This window comes from Trachypithecus francoisi, unplaced genomic scaffold (assembly GCF_009764315.1).
Source record: "Trachypithecus francoisi isolate TF-2019V2 unplaced genomic scaffold, Tfra_2.0 Lachesis_group1, whole genome shotgun sequence".
In the NCBI taxonomy this organism is placed as follows: domain Eukaryota; kingdom Metazoa; phylum Chordata; class Mammalia; order Primates; family Cercopithecidae; genus Trachypithecus; species Trachypithecus francoisi.
Genome location: NW_022681454.1, coordinates 178,491,666 through 178,511,506, shown reverse-complemented (window position 1 = coordinate 178,511,506; position 19,841 = coordinate 178,491,666). Strand labels below are relative to the sequence as shown.

At 40.4% G+C, this 19,841-nt stretch overlaps 1 protein-coding gene across 6 annotated transcripts in view; it reads left to right on the top strand.

Annotated features, from left to right (window-relative positions):
- The window catches only part of CENPU (centromere protein U), a 43,852-nt gene that overhangs the window by 12,961 nt on the left and 11,050 nt on the right, over positions 1 to 19,841 (top strand). For all 6 annotated transcript variants that reach the window (XR_004438239.1, XM_033215822.1, XM_033215823.1 and 3 more), the window contains exons 5-8: positions 3,355 to 3,415; positions 3,919 to 4,155; positions 7,835 to 7,904; positions 14,326 to 14,434. Coding sequence is in view for 5 of the 6 variants with exons in the window: in XM_033215822.1 (XP_033071713.1) it covers positions 3,355 to 3,415; positions 3,919 to 4,155; positions 7,835 to 7,904; positions 14,326 to 14,434 (477 nt within the window). In the remaining variant the exon portion in view is untranslated. The remainder of the gene's footprint in view (positions 1 to 3,354; positions 3,416 to 3,918; positions 4,156 to 7,834; positions 7,905 to 14,325; positions 14,435 to 19,841) is intronic.

The window sequence follows — 19,841 nt, the reverse complement described above, 5'->3', positions numbered from 1 at the left end:
CCAGGAGGGTCTCGATCTCCTGACCTCGTGATCCGCCCACCTCGGCCTCCCAAAGTGCTGGGATTACAGGCTTGAGCCACCGCGCCCGGCCTTGAATAAACTTTCTACCCCCCTTTCTCTACCTTTCTTTAAGGCCAGTAACTCTTTGATTTGCCCTTTTGAAGCTTTTTTCTAGATCCTGTAGGCATGCTTCATGACTGCTTTTTCTTTTTTCTTTTCTTTCCTCTGTATTTTCAAATAGCCTGTCTTCAAGCTCACTAATTCTTTCTTCTGCTTGATAGATTCTGCTGTTAAGAGACTCTAATGTATTCTTTAGTATGTCAGCTACATTTTTCAACTACTGAATTTCTGCCTGATTTTTAAAAATTATTTCAATTCTTTGTTAAAGTGATCTGATAGAATTCTGAATTCCTTCTCTGTGTTATTTTGAATTTCTTTGAGTTTCCTCAAAACAGCTATTTTGAATTCTCTGTCTAGAAGGTCACGTATCTGCTGTTTCCCCAGTATTGGTCCCTGGTGCCTTAATTAGTTCATTTGATGAGGTCATGTTTTACTGGATGGTCTTGATGCTTATGGATGTTTATCAGTGTCTGGACATTGAAGAGTCAGGTATTTATTGTAGTCATTGGAGTCTGGGCTTGTTTGGATCCATCCTTTTTGGGAAGGCTTTCCAGATATTTGAAAGGACTTAGGTGTTGTGATCTGCATTAGGGGGTCTCATGACCCTGACTGGTGCCCTGTGCTACTGTGGCTGAGCTGGTATCCAAGATGGAAAACAAAGTCCTCTCCACTCTTCTCTCTCCTCTCCTCTCGCCGAAGAAAGAGGTCTCTTTTGGAGCCATGGGCTGTGTTGCCTGTGCGTAGGAGAGGGGTGATGCCAGCACACCCTTAGCCACACTGGTTGGTGTCTCAGTAGGTCTCATGCCCCCGCAGTCCGCTGGCTCCAAGCCCAGCTCAGCACTAGGAGTTGCCATCCTTGTGGCCTAGACTGACCCTCAGGCTCACGTGGGGCCCCAGAGAACTTTAACCCACAGTGGCAAGGCTTGTCAGAGCTCTACCTCCCACTGCCAAGATGGGCGATTCCCCTCACACCGGGACTAGTCCAAATGCTCCCTCCGTGTGTGATCATCAGTTTAGTTCAGCCTGGTTCTGCTTTCCACTGTTACAGGACAGCGCTGATTTCAAAGCAAAGCTTCAAAATCACTGCACTCTCCCGCTAAGAGCACAGATTCTCTGCCATGCAGCCACTGTCGGAGATGGGGAAGAGGTAGCGTCAGCGATTGTAGACTCTTTCCTACCCTCTTCAGTGCCTCTTTCAGCGATAGGAAGTCAAAAACAGGCACTGTGTGTACTCAGCTGACTTTTGTTTCCTGTGAAGGTGCTCCCTTTGTGTAGATAGTTGTTAAACTTGGTGTTCCTGCGGGGACAATCAGTGGAGCCCTCTGTTCAGCCATCCTGCTCCTGGCTGTTTCCTCTCCTGTTTATTTTTCTTTATGTGTAGGCGATTCTGTTCTCAGCCCTCTCTTCTCTGGCCCTCTCTTCTCCATCCAACCCCAGTTCACGCTCATGGTTTTAACTACCTGTGTGCCACTGTTTCTCAAGTTTGTCTGTTGTCCAGACCCTCTCCTGAGTTCCAAGATGTCTTGCACATTGGCCATATTTCTCTAGATGCCCATAGGCACCTCACTCAACAAAGGCAAAACTGAGCTCCTTTTCCTTCTCATCTAGTGTCAGTGAACTCCTTTGGTATTCTCTAGGTTAATAGTCTTGCCATTCACCCAGTCCCCTCCAATCCAGCAATCTGGGAATCAGTCCTGGTATGTTCTGTCTGGCCAGTCCTATTTTTCTGGCCTGTGACTACCTTGAGAATCCGTTTTTCCTTTCCACACCCCTGCCACCTCCCTGTGGCTGCCATGGTTTGGGGACTTCACTCTTACCAGCATTCCTGCGGTAGTTTCCTGTCTGGTGTCCTTATCTCTCGTGCCAGCTCCCTCTGGCCTACCTTCCCATACACTTTCCAGAGTGATCTTTTGAAACCCCAGTCTCGTCTTACTCCTACGTCCACCTCCTGTTAGGGCTCCCCTTTGCCTGTATGCATGGCATAGAGGGCCCCCATGCCAGTTTAGATCCTTGGGTGAGTAGACACTGAGGCAGTTAGGGATGGAAGGGGTTTGTTAGTGATATCTGTGAAGGGTAAAGTTGGAAGAAGCAGGATGGGGCAGAGATGGCCTCAAATTGCACTGCAGTGCCTACAGTTCTGAACAAGCCACTGCAGAGCTCTGGAAGAGTGAGGACTGTTAAAAGGAGGCCTGGCCTGTATCAGGCAGAAACGTTGAGGCCCCATACCCTTGCTGTACTTACTTGTTGGCTAAAGACTGCCCACAGCTGTAGCCTCTGCCCAGATGCTGCAGTGGATCCAGAAAGTGCTGCAGTGGATCTAGAAGACACTGCCGCTGGAGGCTGGCGCTGACCATAGGAGATCCATGCAGCATGCCCATGTGGGTACCCTGCAGCCCTTCAGTCATAGCCTTTGGCTTTTCCCGAGCGTTTGTTATCTTCTCTTAGAAAATACATTTTATCCGTGCTCTGTTACACGTTTCTTGAACGTGCCGGGCTGTTCTACACCACCATGCTTTTACATTAACTTTTCCATCTGCTTTAAATGTCCTTCTCCACACTTGTTTTCCTGAAAAAAGTTTTTTACCAGTCACCGCCAAGTGTCATAACTGTGATGCCTTTCCTAATACCCAAGCCGTGTCTCCACATCATCTTCTCTGTCAGGTGCTTGCCAGGTCATCACTCTGCACTATCTTTGGCCTTCCTACTAGACAGTGAACCCTTTGAAGGAAAACCTCTCAATTTTAAAGTAATTTTATTCACTGTACTTTGTATTTTGAGGTTGGTGTTAAATAAATTTGTTGTATTGAACAGAATGAAAAGATGAATTTTCATATCCCATCAGAAGTTAGGACTATTTTTTTCCTTTTTAAAGGATAAAAGGTGTTCCCTTTTCTATCACCTAAGGATGGGCCTAGTGGATTAGCTTTTAGTACAAATGATGGCCCATATGCCTGGGACTGGTAACTTGGAGAAAAGTGTAGTTCTCAGACATCACCACAGGTGCTGCAGTAATGGAACAGGTTACTTGCTTGCCTGGGATAAACTCATGTGGCCTGGGTATGGGATGACGTGGGAGGCAGCAGTAAACCTGGGAACATGGCAGGCTTGTATGTGACAAGTAGGATATTTCCTCATTAAATTGAGTCTGTTTTCGTGTTGGATGAGCAAGTTAGAGAAGACATGCGAATATAAATGGAATGTGTACAAGATATTGATGACTTGTACTTTTTACAGTTCAGACACTTCTGGAAATGAAGCAAGTGAAATTGAATCTGTAAAAATTAGTGCAAAAAAGGTATGTAGGAGTATTCGCTCTTCTATTTTAATTTGTAATATAGTTTGATTGGATTCAAATAGAGAAAATGTTCTGTGAAATATTTCATTTCCTCTTTAGATTGGATGCAAATAGAGAAAATATTCCGTAGCAACATTTTTCATAAAGTTCTATTTTTAGAATATACTTTTATAGTAAAAAACAAAATATTTTTGTATCTGAAGTGTTTTTCATTAAAGAGGTCTCACATCTCTATGTACTTTGTCAGTTTTCATAGCATTCTTGTACTGTGGTTAGGTCGTGATTTTAAAAGGCAGAGTGAATTGTTGGGAGTGTTAATCGTAACCTTTGATTTAGGTTTCCTGTCCTATCCATTAATTATGTTGCTGTCTTCCTATTATGTTCAGTTTTGAAGTTTAGAAGTGAGTAATGTGGACTGTATATATGGTTTTCTACTATTACAGTAAGAATTATAAGCATTTCTATTTTCTAAATAAGTAGTGCTGTTTTTTTCTTTTACACAGCCAGGAAGAAAGCTCAAGCCCATTAGTGATGACTCTGAAAGCACTGAAGGAAGTGATACGAGAAGAAAAGTTAAATCAGCAGAGAAAACAAATACACAGCGTCATGAGGTTATTCCAACCACAGCATCTTCAGAACTTTCAGAGAAAGCAGCTGAGTCGGTCACTTCTAAAAAGACAGGACCCCTTAGTGCTCAGCCCTCTGTTGAAAAAGAGAACCTGGCAATAGAAAGTCAATCGGTAAGAATGTCAGCCATCCCCAAGGAGAGCAAAAAAGGTTTATTGAAAAATTTTGGGGAAGAAAATGAAGCATTTTCTCTTTCCTTCATATCTTTTCAAAGATAAATTTTATATTTTCCTTAATGTAATAAAAATGTTTGTTTTAGAAAATCTAGATGGTATGGCCGGGTGCAGTGGCTCACGCCTGTAATCCCAGCACTTTGGGAGACCGAGGCAGGGGGATCACCTGAGGTCAGGAGTTCAAGACCAGCCTGGGCAACGTGGTGAAACCCCATCTCTACTAAAAGTACAAAAATTAGCTGGATGCAGTGGCACATGCCTGTAATCCTAGCTACTCAGGAGGCTGAGGCAGGAGAATCGCTTGAGTCCAGGAGGCGGAGGTTGCAGTGAGCTGAGATTGCACCATTGCACTCCAGCCTGGGTGACAGAGCAAGACTCCGTCTTAAAAAAAAAACTAGAAGATATGGAAAAGAAGATAAAATCACCTATAATTCCATAACCCAAAATAACCATGTTTTTTGGTCTATGCTGTTCAGTCGTTTCAGTGAGCTTTAATTACCCTGAGACCATATACTTGTTATTAAGTATTCAACAATGCGTAACATTCTGTTCATGACATGCCATAGTTAATCTCTTACTAATGAAGAATTGCTATTTAAAAAATTATAAGTGCTTTGATGAATTTTGTTGTAGCTAAATATTCGTGCATTCCTTAGATCATTTCCTTAGAAAAAAAACTGCTGATAAGAATTCTGGGTCTTAGGACAGATGCGGTGGCTCATGCCTGTAATCCTACCACTTTGGGAGGCCAAGGCATGCGGATCACCTGAGGTCAGGAGTTTGAGACCAGCCTGGCCAACATGGCAAAACCCCGTCTCTACTAAAAATACAAAATTTAGCCGGGTGTGGTTGTGCCTGCCTGTAATCCTAGCTACTCAGAAGGTTGTAGCAGGAGAATCAACTTGAACCCAGGAGGCAGAGGTTGGAGTGAGCTGAGACCGTGCCACTATACTGGGCAATAGAGTGAGACTCAGTCTCAAAAAACAAAGAATTCTGGGTCTTATTGGTTCTAAAATTGTTGACATATAATATCTTTTGGTCAAGTTCTTAATATGTGATTAATTCATTTGGGCTTACTTGAATAAATAAAATATGCTCATGTTTGAAAACTTTTTGAAGTATAGTAAGTTGTCCCTGCTACCCTGTCTTCTTCACCTTTCCACCTGCTAAACATACACACAGGTAACCTTATACTTTCTTATATCCTTCAAATTTCCTTTTGTACATGTAAACAAATATGAATGTATATTCTTATTTTTATTTCCTGTCTTTACACAAATTGAACCAAACTATGATCTCTGTTGTTGATCTGTCTTGGTAAACATCCCATGTGCACTTGAATTTGCAGTTGTGTTCTGTAAATGTCAGTTGAGGTCAAGTGTAGTTCAGAGATTTTGTCTCCTTACTCTTGTTTTTGGTGATGGGGGATGGTCTGCTTGATCTATCAGTTACTTAGAGGAGGTATTTTTTTTAACTTCTGCTAAAAGTCCATTGACTTTTTTTTTTTTTTTTTTTTTTTTGAGACGGAGTCTTGCTCTGCCGCCCAGGCTGGAGTGCAGTGGCCGGATCTCAGCTCACTGCAAGCTCCGCCTCCCGGGTTTATGCCATTCTCCTGCCTCAGCCTCCTGAGTAGCTGGGACTACAGGCGCCCGCCTCGTCGCCCGGCTAGTTTTTTGTATTTTTAAGTAGAGACAGGGTTTCACCGTATTAGCCAGGATGGTCTCGATCTCCTGACCTCGTGATCCGCCCGTCTCGGCCTCCCAAAGTGCTGGGATTACAGGCTTGAGCCACCGCGCCCGGCCAAGTCCATTGACTTTTGATGTAATTTTAAATATGGTGAGGTTCACATCTACCATACTCTGTTTTCCATTTGCTCCTGTTTTCTCTCTCTCTTAGAACTCATTTTGGATTAGTTGAACGTTGTTTTTGTATTCCATTTTATTTTCTCTATTGACTTCTTAGCTATACCTTTTTAAATTTGTTTCAGTGGTTGCTCCTGGGTTAAAAATGTACATCCTTAAATTAGCAAAGTCTATTTAGAATCAGTGTGTTATCACTTCATACATTCTACTTGACAATTAACTACCTCCCACTACATAAATGTAATTACGTAACAATATTATGTATAATTCTATTTATCCATCCCCATCCTCTGTGCTGTTTTGTCATGTTTTACTTCTGTGTTACAAATCTAACCTTATGGTATTGTCATTTCTGCTTGAAAGAGTTGTTTTTTTAAAAAAAATATGAGAAGCAGCAGCTCTGTAGTCTTCTACCAGTTCCTCTCTCCAGTTCACTGATTGCCTGCCTATAGATACTAGTTTCCATTTGTTATCTTTTTCCATCAGCCTACAGAATATCTTCTAGCATTTCTTTCATGGCAGGTCTGCTGGTGACAAATTCTCTCAGATTTTGTTTATCTGGAAGTGTTTTTATTTCAACTCTGTTTTTGAAGGATATTTCACTGGCTGTGGAATTCTGAGTTGACAGATTTATTCCCTAGCTCTTCATACCATTCTGTTGTCTTCTGGTCGCCATGGTTTCTGATGAGCCGTGAGTTGCCTCTTTCCCATGTACATTTACCTTGTCCTGTGCCCCCAATGCTGCTTGTCCTTCATTATCAACTATGTTGTTATCCTCATGATAGCGTTTTCTGGTAGGCTTTATGTGGTCTCACCCGGCACATGGGCAGTACTTAGACAAGGCCTCTTAGGACCCCCGCTCCACAGGCACCTGTGCTCTCCTGAGCAGCTTATTCCAAGTGCCTCTCAGCTGGGTAGGATTGTCATGTCCTGCTTAGACTTCAGCTCACTATACCCCATTTAGAAACTCTGTGTGTGTGGAGTGGGGATGGTAGTCATAGGGTTCACCTTCCAAGTTTCCCCTTTCTCCTGGAACTCAGTCTTGTATTGCCTATTGTCCAATACCTGAATAAAATTGCCACCCCCTTCCCCCATTTTATGGTTGTTTATGGCAAGCGAGCTAGTTTGGAAGCTGTTACTTCACCGTAGCTGGAACAGAAATTTGAGCTGATTCCACATGTTATTATCTTAAGTAATAAAAGTTCAAGTTTTCCATCAAGGCAACAATTGTTATAAGTCAACTGAAAGTTTTATTTGCTCTTATTTTGTGATGGTTTTGTTTGCAGTGCTTCCTTATATTAATGTAGATAATTTATATAACTAATCTGTTTTAGAACTAAATGAGAATTGTAGCTAAAGTGTTTTTTTCTTCTTGAGGTGGAGTCTCGCTCTGTCACCCAGGCTGGAGTGCAGTGGTGCAATCTCAGCTCACTGCAACCTCTGACTCCCCGCAGGTTCAAGCAGTTCTTCTGCTTCAGCCTCCCCAGTAGCTGGGACTACAGGCATGTGCCACCACACCCTGGCAATTTTTGTATTTTTAGTAGAGGTGGGGTTTTACCATGTTGGCCAAGCTGGTCTGGAACTCCTGACCTCAAATGATCTGCCTACCTCAGCCTCCCAAAGTGCTGGGATTACAGGCATGAGCCACTATGCTCAGCTAAAATATTGAATGACAGTTTGGTAACAGTCTTAATCCTTATGTTTTAAGAGAAAGAAAACTTCTTAAAACCTTAATGCTTTTTTTTTTTTTTTTGTAGAAAACTCAGAAAAAAGGGAAGATGTCTCATGGCAAAAAGAAGAAATCAAGAAGTAAAGCCGTAGGCTCAGGTAGAGAATGATGTTTTATATTTTGTCACTCATTCAGGAATTTCATGAGAGAAATAAGACCCTATTCTTAATTTGTTATAGTTGTAAATTTTAAGTACATAAAATTGCCACTTTTAAAAATTAGGAATATGTGACTTTGAAGTAACATTTTTTTCTAACATTTTGTCATGAAAATTTTCAGCATACAACTAAGGTGGAAAAAAATTTATATATTCATATACCCACTACTTAGATTTTACAGTTAACATTTTATTATTTACTTTATTAGGTAGTAAAGCAAGTATTAATCCATTAATCCAGTTTTTAAGGCATTTTAAAATAATGTAGACATCAGTACTTCCTCTGGAATACTTAAGTATGCACATGATTAACTGGAGTTCATTGTGTTTACAGTTTTTTCTTTGAATGTAAAATGTACATGCAGTACAATGTGTAACTCAAGCCGCTGTCAACATCTGAAGTCTTTACTCCAGAAAGTTCTCCCATGCCTCTTTCATGTCAGTCCCCACCCCATATCTCCGGAGGCAGTGGCTTCAGGGACGTTTTTTCTGCCATGGGTTAGTTTTGCCTGTTCTGGGATTTTGTGTAGATGGAATCTCATAGTGTGTACTCTTTTGTGTAAGGCCTCTTTCACTCGGCGTAGTTTTTTTGCAATCCATCTATGTTGTTTGGTATCATTTTTATTACTGAGCTTATTCCACTGTATGATTACACCACAGCTGATCCAGTCTCTTACTGATGGACAACTGAGTTGTTTTCAGGTTTTGGCTATTTGAATAAAGCAGCTGTGAACTTTTTTTTTTCTTTGAGACTGAGTCTTGCTCTGTTGCCAGGCTGGAGTGCAGTGGCTTGATCTCAGCTCACTGCAACTTCCGCCTCCCAGGTTCAAGCAAATCTCCTGCCTCAGTCTCCTGAGTAGCTGAGACTACAGGCCCACGCCACCACGCCCGGCTCATTTTTTGTATTTTAGTAGAGATGGGGTGTCACCACGTTGCCCAGGATGGTCTTAATCTCCTGACCTCATGATCCACCCGCCTTGGCCTCCCAAAGTGCTGGGATTACAGGTGTGAGCCACTGCAACCAGCCAGTGAACATTTTTATACACATTTCTTTGTGAACATATGTTTTCATTTCTCTTGGGTAAATAAAAAGGAGTGAAGTTGCTGAGTCATAGGGTAGGCATATGTTTAATTTTACAAGAAACTGCCAAACTTTGCAAACTGCATTCCCAAAGTGGTTGTATAACATAATTTTATACTCCTACCAGAGGTTTAAATGTTTAAATGCACAGTTTAAATGTTACTAAGAATATAATGAACAACTTCATGTGAATAAATTTAAAATAGATAGGGGAGGCTAGTGGGGAGCGGGGAGAGGGAGAGGCTGGTCAGCGGGTACAAAGTTACAGTTAGATAGGAGGTATAAGTTCAGGTGTTCTCTTGCACAGTAGGGTGACTATGGTTAACAGTGTTACACGTTTCAAAACAGCTAGAAGAGAGGATTTTTAGTCTTCTTACCACAAACAAATGATAAATGTATGAGGTGATGGATATGCTGAATGCCCTAATTTGATTTTTTAGACAATACATATATGTATTGACACATCACACTGTACCCATAAATATGTACAATTACTATGTGTCAATTAAAAACAAAAATTTGAAAGTGAATCCACCCACCCCGCCAAAATAGAGGAAAAGGAGATATCCTCTTCTCCCCCATATTGTAACACATAAATATCTAGAAAAATGCAAGGCTAATGAAGCTGGATTTTGAAGAAGAAAACTGAAATAATCCTGTAACTATCAAATTCAAACACTAGTTTTAAATTTTTCTATTAAACTAACAAAAACTCCTCAATTCTATATAGTTTTATAGGCAGGTCTAACACAGCAGTCCCCAAACTTTTTGGCACCCAGGACTGGTTTCATGGCAAACAATTTTTGCATGGACGAGGATTGGAGATGGTTTTGGGATAAAACTGTTCCACCTCAGATCATCAGGCGTTAGATTCCCAAAAGGAGCTCACAACCTAGATCCCTCGCATGTGCAGTTCACAATGAGGTTTGTGCTCCCATGAGAGTCTAATGCCACCACTACTCTGACAGGAGGTGGAGCTCGGGCGGTCATTCGCCCTGCCACCCTGCCACTCACCTCCTGCTGTGTGGCCCAGTTCCTAACAGGCCACAAACTCATACCGGTCTGTGGCCGGGGGCTTGGGGACCCCTGGTCTAACAGACATTTAATCCTAATCTTAGGGACAGTGACACCAAAAGATAGACCAGAGAAGAGACCCTGCATATATGGAAACTTGATGAATGTATGACAAAAATGTTGACTGCTAGTCAGTGGGGAAAGGTGGTTCTGTGACAGTGTTTCCCTGTAGAAAAATGAAATGAGACTGCCTCTGACTTGCAGCACACAAAAAAAGTTCTGAATTGAAGGCTTAAATATGACAGGTAAAATTGGACAATTTTTAGGAGTATTAATAAAAATACAACTTAGTAGAAAAATGGGCAGATGACACCAACATTTTTACAGAAGAGGAAATAGTAAAATTTGGAGGGAGTGCATTCCTAATCACAGAAATTTAAATTCACAGCTACAGTGAGACACTCTTTTGCACCTCCTAGTTTGGCACATATTTTAGCCTCTCAAGAGTCCATATTTAATGAGGATGTCGCCAGTGGAGATCCTTAATCACTGCAGATATGAAGAGATATAAGCACTTTGAAAATAATTTTGGCCATTCTCTGGCAAAGTTGAAAAAATATGCAGACTTTGAAACCTAGCAGTTGCTGGTGGGTGTATTTACTAGAGGAATTCTTGAACGTATCTGTGTATCATGTGTATGAGTGCTCTTAGCATTGTCTTTCATGCTAGCAAAATACTGCAAACAACTTATCACATTAGAATTGATAGATAAATTGCTGTACACATATGGAGTGGAATACAAAAGCAGAACTTTTACTGGTGCATAAGCAATTGTAAAAAGGTCAAAAACATTCTAAACTCCACATTGTTTAGGAATATATTTGTGTGCAATAAAATTATAACAAAGAGTAATATGATGATAAACACAAAGTTCAGAAGGCATTGGAGTCAGGTACGCAGAGTGCTTCCAGTGTCTTATTAATGCTCTCTCTCTTTTTTTTTTTTTTTTTTTTGACCGAGTTTTGCTCTTGTCGCCCAGGCTGCAGTGAAGTGGCGCGATCTCGGCTTCCTGCAACCTCTGCCTCCCAGGTTCAAGCGATTCTCCTGCCTGAGCCTCCTGAGTAGTTGGGATTACAGGCGCCTGCCACCACGCCCTGGCTAATTTTTTGATTTTTTTTTTTTTTAAGTAGAGAAGGGGTTTCACCATATTGGCCAGGCTGGTCTTGAACTCTTGACCTCAGGTGATATGTCCACCTCAGCCTCCCAAAGTGCTGGGATTATAGGCATGAGCCACCGCACCTGACCAGTGCTCTCCTTAAGTTGTACCGTGGTCCTATGGGCATCCCTTTTATTATGCATATTTATATTATGCATATATAAATGTTCTCATGTATAAAATAACTCATCATAGATCAATTCTGATGCCAAAATAAATGTTATGTTCAGTAAGAGTAGATAGCTTGGATATACAGTTCTTAATTAAACTTAAAAAAAGAAACTGTTGGTCCTGAGAACTTAAGGAAGATTTTATTTTTAGATACTGTCTTTTATAAACACAGAACTAGGCTGGGTGCAGTGGCTCATGCCTGTAATCACAGCACTTTGGGAGGCTGAGGCGGGCAGATCACGAGGTCAGGAAATCCAGACCATCCTGGCTAACACTGTGAAACCCTGTTTCTAACCAAAAATACAAAATTAGCCGGGTGTGGTGGCAGCACCTGTAGTCCCAGCTACTCAGGAGGCTGAGGCAGGAGAATGGCGTGAACCCGGCAGGCAGAGCTTGCAGTGAGCTGAGATCGTGCCACTGCACTCCAGCCTGGGCAGCAAAGCGAGACTCTGTCTCAATCAATCAATCAATAAATGCAGAATTACTTTTTGCAGATTACTGGTTTTTCTAAAAGTCATGGTGAGCTGAGTTTAGGTGAGTAGGGATTTATGTATATTGGGGTGGTGGCAGAATTGTGGGTAACAGTGTTATGGGTCTGGCCTGGAAGTATTATTGGAATACTTTTTACTAACTTCTGTTCCTACCGTTTCTATTTTATAAATTAGTAGCAACAAAGACAGCAAAGTATTTACTATGTGCCAGTCATTATACTGAGTGTTTAATGTTATCTTCTCTCTCATTCTTATAATAAACCTATGAAGTATAGATATTATTTCCCCCATTTTTACAGGTGAGAAAATTGAGGTCTTAGGTTAAAAAACTTGTCTGAGCTTACACAGCCATAAGTGGGTTCAGCCAGTGTTTTGGGTGTATTAATGCCTAACAAACTACCTTAAAACTTACTAATCTAAAAACTATGTGTAGGCCGGGCACCGTGGCTTACACCTCCCTTTGGGAGGCCAAGGCAGGTGGATCACTTGAGGTCAGGAGTTCGAGACCAACCTGACCAACATGGTGAAACCCCGTCTCTACTGAAAATACAAAAATTAGCCAGGCATGGTGGCACATGCCTGTAAATCCCAGCTACTCGGGAGGGCGAGATAGGCAAATCACTTGAACCTGGGAAGCAGAGTTCAGCCTGGGCAACAAAAGCAAAACTGTCTCAAAAAAAAAAAAAAAATCTATATCTACAATTCAAATTTAGTCCGTTGCCTGTTTTTGAAAATGAACTTTTATTGGATCACAGCCAGATTCACTCTTCTGTGGATTGTTTGTGGCTGCCTTCACACTACAATGGCAGAGTTGAACAGTTGGCCCATGAAGCCAACAGTAGTTACCATCTGGCACTTCACTGAAGTTTGCCAGCCCCTGATTGACAACGGTCATCATTTTATTTGCTTACAGTTTTGCTTTGGGCAATTCTGTTCGTTTAATGGCTGAGCTAGGGTGGAAGGTCTAAGATGACTCTTTTCATCTATCTGGTGCCTTGTTCCTCCAGCATGTGACCTCTTTTTAAGTGGCTAGCTTGGGCTTGCCTGTTGTTCGGTAGTCAGAATTTCATGTGACAGTTGATGTCCTAGAGGGAGCATTGCAGGAGGTGTAAAGCAGAAGCTGCAGATACCCTGAGACTTGGCCTTTCACTCCTTCGTGCTCTGTTGATCAAGCCAGTTATAGGGGCCTATCCCAGATTCAAGGGAATAGAAGTAGGGAAGAGTGGGAAAGAATTGGTGGCTGTTACTAATCCACCAGAGCCAAGAGTTGCACTCAGGTCATTGTGAATCTGGAGACAAACGCTCAGTATGTTTGTCAGTTTTGCAGTATTAAACAAAGAATTAATTATGGAAGAGGAGTAGACTTTCCTGCCAGTGGCTTCTGTGAACATACAAAACACTGGGGGCCGAGCATGCTGGGTGCACCTGTAATCCCAGCACTTTGGGAGGCTGAGGTGAGAGGACTGCTTGAGCCCAGGAGTTCAAGACCAGCCTGGGCAACATAGTGGGACCCCACCTTTACAAAAAATTTTCAAAACTAGCCAGGCATAGTGGCGTACACTTGTAGTCTCAGCTGTTTGGGAGGCTGAGGTGAGAGGATCACTTGAGCCTAGGACTTCGAGGCTGTAATGAGTGCTGAGCATGCTACTGTGCCGCAGCTTGGACAACAGAGTGAGACCCTGTCTCAAAAAAAATTTTTAAAGAAAAAAAAATTGGGGTATGCTTTGGAAATTGATAATAACACCTTACAGATGTATAGTAATTTATAGTTTTTGTAAATGCATTCACAGATATTTTCTTGCTTGAGTCTCATAATAAAAGAGAGAGCATTCTTTTATTCCATTTATCATTGAGGAAACGGCCTCTGGAAGGTTAACTGACTTGCCTGAGATCTTATGACTAGTAAGAAAGAAGCTCAAACTAGAACCAAAGTCTGTCTTCAGATCCCCGTCTGGTATAGTACTGTATATTACTACAATTATTTAAATTAATACACTGAGTAATCTTGCTGTATCCTATAAGGGGCCTATCAGATAGATTAAAATTCAGAAGATACAGCTAACAATGAAGAGCTTATCCCCAGTGATGTTAAATAACAGCACACTACTAAATAAAGATACAGTAAGGTGATTAAAAGGCAACAATGCTTTTGGTTGCTTTAGCAAAAGTAGGAGAACCAGCGAAATAGCAGTTAAAGTGAAAGTGTATGTAGGGGTTTACAAGACTGTGCACAGGGATAAGAAGTGAGTACGGCGCCTCCTCTCTGATTGTTCAGCTGTAGCTATCTTTTACAATTTGGTGAGACTATTTTTGTGGCAGGCTTTCAGAACCCTGGACCGACAGCCAAAATATGAATTAACCAGCATGTTAACTTATCTTAATATTCTAGATACTTCTGACACTGTGCACGTTTGGTGTCCAGAAGGAATGAAAACCAGTGACATCAAGGAGTTGAATATTGTTTTGCCTGAATTTGAGAAAACCCACCTAGAGCATAAGTAAGTCTTTTGATGATGTGGTATATTTACCTGATAAATTTCCCTTGAAGCACTGTTTTTGCTCATCATACAGTTTTTGTTATGTACTATTTTCATTGTCATTGTTTTAGATATTTTTACATTTATTATAATTGTCTCTTTAATTCTTTGAAGAATTCATATGTTTTTAAATGTCCCAATATGTAGACTTTTAAATTTATATTTGTGTATTAACCTTCTATCTTAAATATGTTGTGGTCAAAGATCATGGTCTGGTGATACTTTTTTTTTTTTTTTTTTTTTTTTTTTTAATTTTGAGGCTTTCTTCATGACCTGGTACATGATCTGTGTGGAATTTCAAATCATTGCATCTAGATAGACTCTAATTATTGGATCTATGTTCAGTATTTCTTGGTACTTCTATTCATTTGTGCTGTATGTGTTCAGAGACTATTAGGAAAATCTTGTGTAAAATTGCTCTGTCTTGCAGATTGAACATTTTAGTTGGTCACACACTCTATTCCTAAACATACTTTGTCTTAAGATTTATTTTATCTGATACTAATATGCATCATAGTTTTCTTTTGCTAGCATTTGCCAGAATTTTTTTTTTTTTTTGAGATGGAGTCTCGATCTGTCCTCAGGCTGGAGTACAGTGGCTAGATCTCGGCTCACTGCAACCTCCACCTCCCAGGTTCAAGCAATTCTCCTGCCTCAGCCTCCCAAGTAGCTGGGACTACAGGTGTGTGCCAACATGCCCAGCTAATTTTTGCATTTTTAGTAGAGACAGGGTTTCACCATGTTGGCTAGGATGGTCTTGATCTCCTGACCTCATGATCTGCCCACCTTGGCCTCCCAAAGTGCTGGGATTATAGACGTGAGCCACTGCGCCCGGCCAGATTTTACATTCTTTTTTAATTTCTTTTACTTCCAACCTTTTTGCTACCTTAAATTTTAATTTCTTTATTAGTCTTTTTAAATCCAGTGTATCAGTCCTTGAATTTCAACTCTTGAGTTTAGTCCATTAACATTTATTGTAATTATTGATATATCTTGAACAATATGTTAATATATTGTTACTTCTTTAACGTTTTTATTCTACTTTTTGATGTTCTGAATTTTTTTTAACTTAAAAAAATTGTATTTATAACACCACCTTTAATTCTAAATTAAGGTAGATAGAATTTCCCCTTCTGTTGTGTGTGTTTGTCTCTGTTTTTAAGACAATAACAAAATTTACTTAGGTATTTGATCACTTTTATCTCAGATATTTTCTTGCAATATCCTGTAGATAAGTATTTTCTCTTATTTAAATATTTCATCCAACACCACAGTGTGGCTCTTTATGTTGCAAAACTTCTAAACCTTCTGATTATTTTTATTATTTCTAAACCTTCTGATTATTTATTATTATATTTATTATTTTTATTATACTTGAATTTGAATGACAGCTTAGCTGGATATAATATTTTATGTTCTAAATTATTTTCTTAAATACTTTGGAAACTTTATATTCTTTTACATCGAGTGTTGCTTTTGGAAAATTTGATGTCTATCTAATTCTTTTTTCTTTGAATGTGATCTGTTGTTTAGCTCTCTGAACTGTTATTTTGTTTCTTTGATATTCTTAAATTTCACTATATTGAACCTGACCTTTTCATTCCAAGGTTTTTAAAATTTTTTTTTTAATCTATTGCTACTGAACAAATTACTTTTTTTAATTCTAAGAATTTAAAATATTTTTATCCTAATTTTCTTTTCTGTTATCTTATTATCCTTTGCTTCATTCACTGGGAGATTTCCTCAATCTAAGAAATTAGATTTTCTAATTTATTCTTAGAAATATCCAGTCTGCCATTTGTCCCATCTGTTGAGTTCTCTATTATATTTGTTTTTTGTTTTCTGTTTTTTGTGTTTTTTTTGAGATGGAGTCTCACTCTGTCACCCAGGCTAGAGTGCCATGGCGCAGTCTCAGTCCCTGCAACCTCCACCTCCCAGGTTCAAGCGATTCACCTGCCTCAGCCTCCCAAGTAGCTGGGATTACAGGCACCCACCACCACACCCAGCTAATTTTTGTATTTTTAGTAGAGACGGGGTTTCACCATGTTGGCCAGTCTGGTCTCTAACTCCTGACCTCAAGTGATCCAGCCACTGTTGCCTCCCAAAGTGCTGGGATTACAGGTGTGAGCCATCATGTCCAGCTATTTCTGCTGCTTTTTTTGTGTCTTGTATTCGTGTTTTATGCTGCTAATATCTTCCTTAGAATATCTGTTGGGTTAATTTCAAATTATTGAATCAGCTATTCTAAAATACCTGCTTCTGGTAAGGTTCCGGATATAATATGTGTTTTCCTTTTGAAATGGTTGAGTTCCTCCAGCATCTTGTTATTCCATTCTCTGAGCTTATTTTCCCGTGGACCTGTCCCCTTCTGTCAGACAGTATCTATAGAAGAAGGCCAAACTCCAGTCTCTGTTAGTGCCTGTGAGTGCAGGGGGTGGGGTAAGCCCTAGGGCGGGCAGCCTCAGCTACTCATCTCACAAAACAGCCTGTCAGGTCAGTACTTCACTCCTCGCCCTCCAGAGAGGAGCAGCAGGAAGAAAAGATGGACTCTGTGGGTCATCATTCTCCAGCCTGAGGGTTTGACTGGGGAAGGGTGGGGAAACAGCTGCCCAAAGTCAGTCAGCCTCCCATGTTTTTCTCTAGGCCCCACAAGTCCAACCCCAGTTTCAGTCTTGATGAGGACACAGGGACCGAGGTCTGAGTTGCTACAGGGGACCGGGGGTGGAGCAGGCACACTGTTGATGAGATTGGTGATGGGAAGAGGCAGGAGTCAGTTTCCCGCAGCTGTCTATTCCTGCCCTGGCCACAGCGCCACTCCTCACAGCAGTCATCCTCTCTACATGACCTCCCCCTCGGTTTTCACAGCTTTCTCCATTTTCTCTGTGGTATTCCCTCTGTAGTTCTGGGTGAGCTTGGGGAAAGGAGCCAGCCTGTCATGCCAATTCATCATTATCATTGTGGGAAGTACCTGTTTTACTCTTCTGTATATTCCAGAGCCAGTTTCCTGTTAAAACTAGCACAGTTAACACACCCAAGACCATCCTGCTCGTGTTATCCTTTTCCTATTCACAAATCTCTTATAGGAAGCTTATTACAGATTTCTGATGTTTTAGGGAAAATGGCATTGTCCCCTTCTAAATCATTTCTTATGTCAAGAACTTACTACCCAGTGGATAGTAAGGACACAGGGACAGAGGTCTGAGTTGCTGCAGTGGGCAGTAAGTTCTTGATATAAGAAATGATTTAGAAGAGGCATAGTATTTTTCTTAGACTTATATAACATTGCAGTATAACCTTGTATTTTTGTCATACCAAATAAGAATTCTGGTGAATCACTGATCTCATTTTGTTTCCTTAACAATGTGGTGTTCTCAGCCACGTGCAACACTTCACTCTTTCAAAATTAAGTCAACAACTATTTAAGGGTCTGTTTTTAATATCCTGTACCTAGCACTCAGACCTGAATAGCTTCACTGTTATATCAGTATAAACTGACGATAAGCAGTTTATGTATAAGTAGGGAAGTATGCCATGAAATGCAACATTACAAACGCTGAGAATATTCTATAGCTGATTCAAATAATTGAATTTTGCCAGATGTTTAAGTTGCTAGAATTTGGAAGAGCTGTCTTGTGTAGACCATCACCTTTGTGGTTGAAAGAATCCATCAATTTATCCTTACAAGCCATATGCGGAGAGGCCTGACCAGCTTTTCTTATTTAAAAAAAAAAAAAAAAAACTTTCTTTAGATGGGCTCTCACTGTGTTGTCCAGGCTAGTCTCTAACTCCTGGGTTTAGGGGATCCTCCCACCTCAGCCTCCAGAGTAGTTGAGATTACAGGCATGTGCCATGATGACTGGCTATATTTAAAAAATATTCTAATATCTGAAAATAATGATTTGATATTTATATTACATTAGAAATTCTTTTTTAAGTGGGACTTATGTAAATTTTTAATTGTGCTAAAATACACATAACATAAAATTTGCCATTAAGTGTTTTTAAGTGCACAGGTCAGTAGTGTTAAGTATATTCATGTTGTTGTGCTACCAGTCTCCAGAACTTCTTTATCTTGCACAACTGACATTCTGTACCCATTAAATCACAATGCTCTATTCTTCACCCCATCTCTAGTGCTTGGCAACCACCCTTCTACTTTCTGTTTCTATGAATTTGACTACTTCGAATACTTCACATAAATGGAACCATCCAGTATTTGTCTTTTTGTGACTGACTTATTTCACTTAGCATGTCCTCAAGGCTCATCTGTGTGATAGCATGCATCAGAATTTCCTTCTTTGTTAAGGCTGTGTTTGTGTATACACAGATGACCGTTCCTCCGTTCACTGTTTCTCCATTCATTCATCAGTGCACACTTGGGTTGCTTCCACCTGTTGTTGTGAATAATGTTGCTATGAACATGCATGTATAGAAATACCTCATTCATGAATTTTTTTGTTCAATGTGTAATAACAAGTTACAACTTTATTTTTTTTAATTAAATGTCTTCTTTTGAGATAATTGTAGAATCACATGCAGTTGTGAGGAATAATATAGGGATTTTATCATATGTATAGGTTTGTGTATTGCATCACCGCCAGAATTCTTGTGTTCTCATGCCCCCTCTGTCCTCATGTTGCCCTTTTATAGCTACACTCACAGCCCCAAGCCCTGGAAACCACTAACCTGTTCTCCATTTCTGTCATTTCATCATTTCAAGAATGTTATATAAATGAAACTCTATAGTGTGCAACCTTTTGGGATTGGCTTTTTTCCACTCAGCATAATGCCTTGGAGATTCATCCAAGCTGTGGTATGATTCCATTCCACTGCATTGCTAGGTCGCATTCCGTGGTATGGATACACCGTGGTTTGACACTCACCCATTGAAGGGATTTGGGTTGTTTCCAGTTTTGGGCTGTTACACACACAGTGCTGTGAACATTTGTATACATTTTTTTGTTTGAACCTGAGCTTCCATTTCTCTGGAATAAATGCCCAAGAGTGCAGTTGTTGGGTTATATGGTAATTGCATGTTTAGTTTTGTAAGGGACTGAGACTGTTTTCCATGGTGTATGATCCAGATTCTCTGCATCCTTGCCAGCGTTTGGTGTTCTCACTAATTTTTATTTTAGCCATTGTGATAGGTGTGAAGTGTAGAAATATTTTCTTTTTATTGTGTGTTAACTGTGTGCACCTTGTTAAGCAACCCATCTCTGGAACTAAAGCCTTATGAAACGGTAGCTTTGTACCCATTTGAGCAATGACTCCTCATTCCTCCCTCCCCCAGCAATCACTATTCTACTTTGTCTCTGTAAATCTAACTGCTCTGGGTACCTCATATGAGTGGAATCATACAATATTTGTC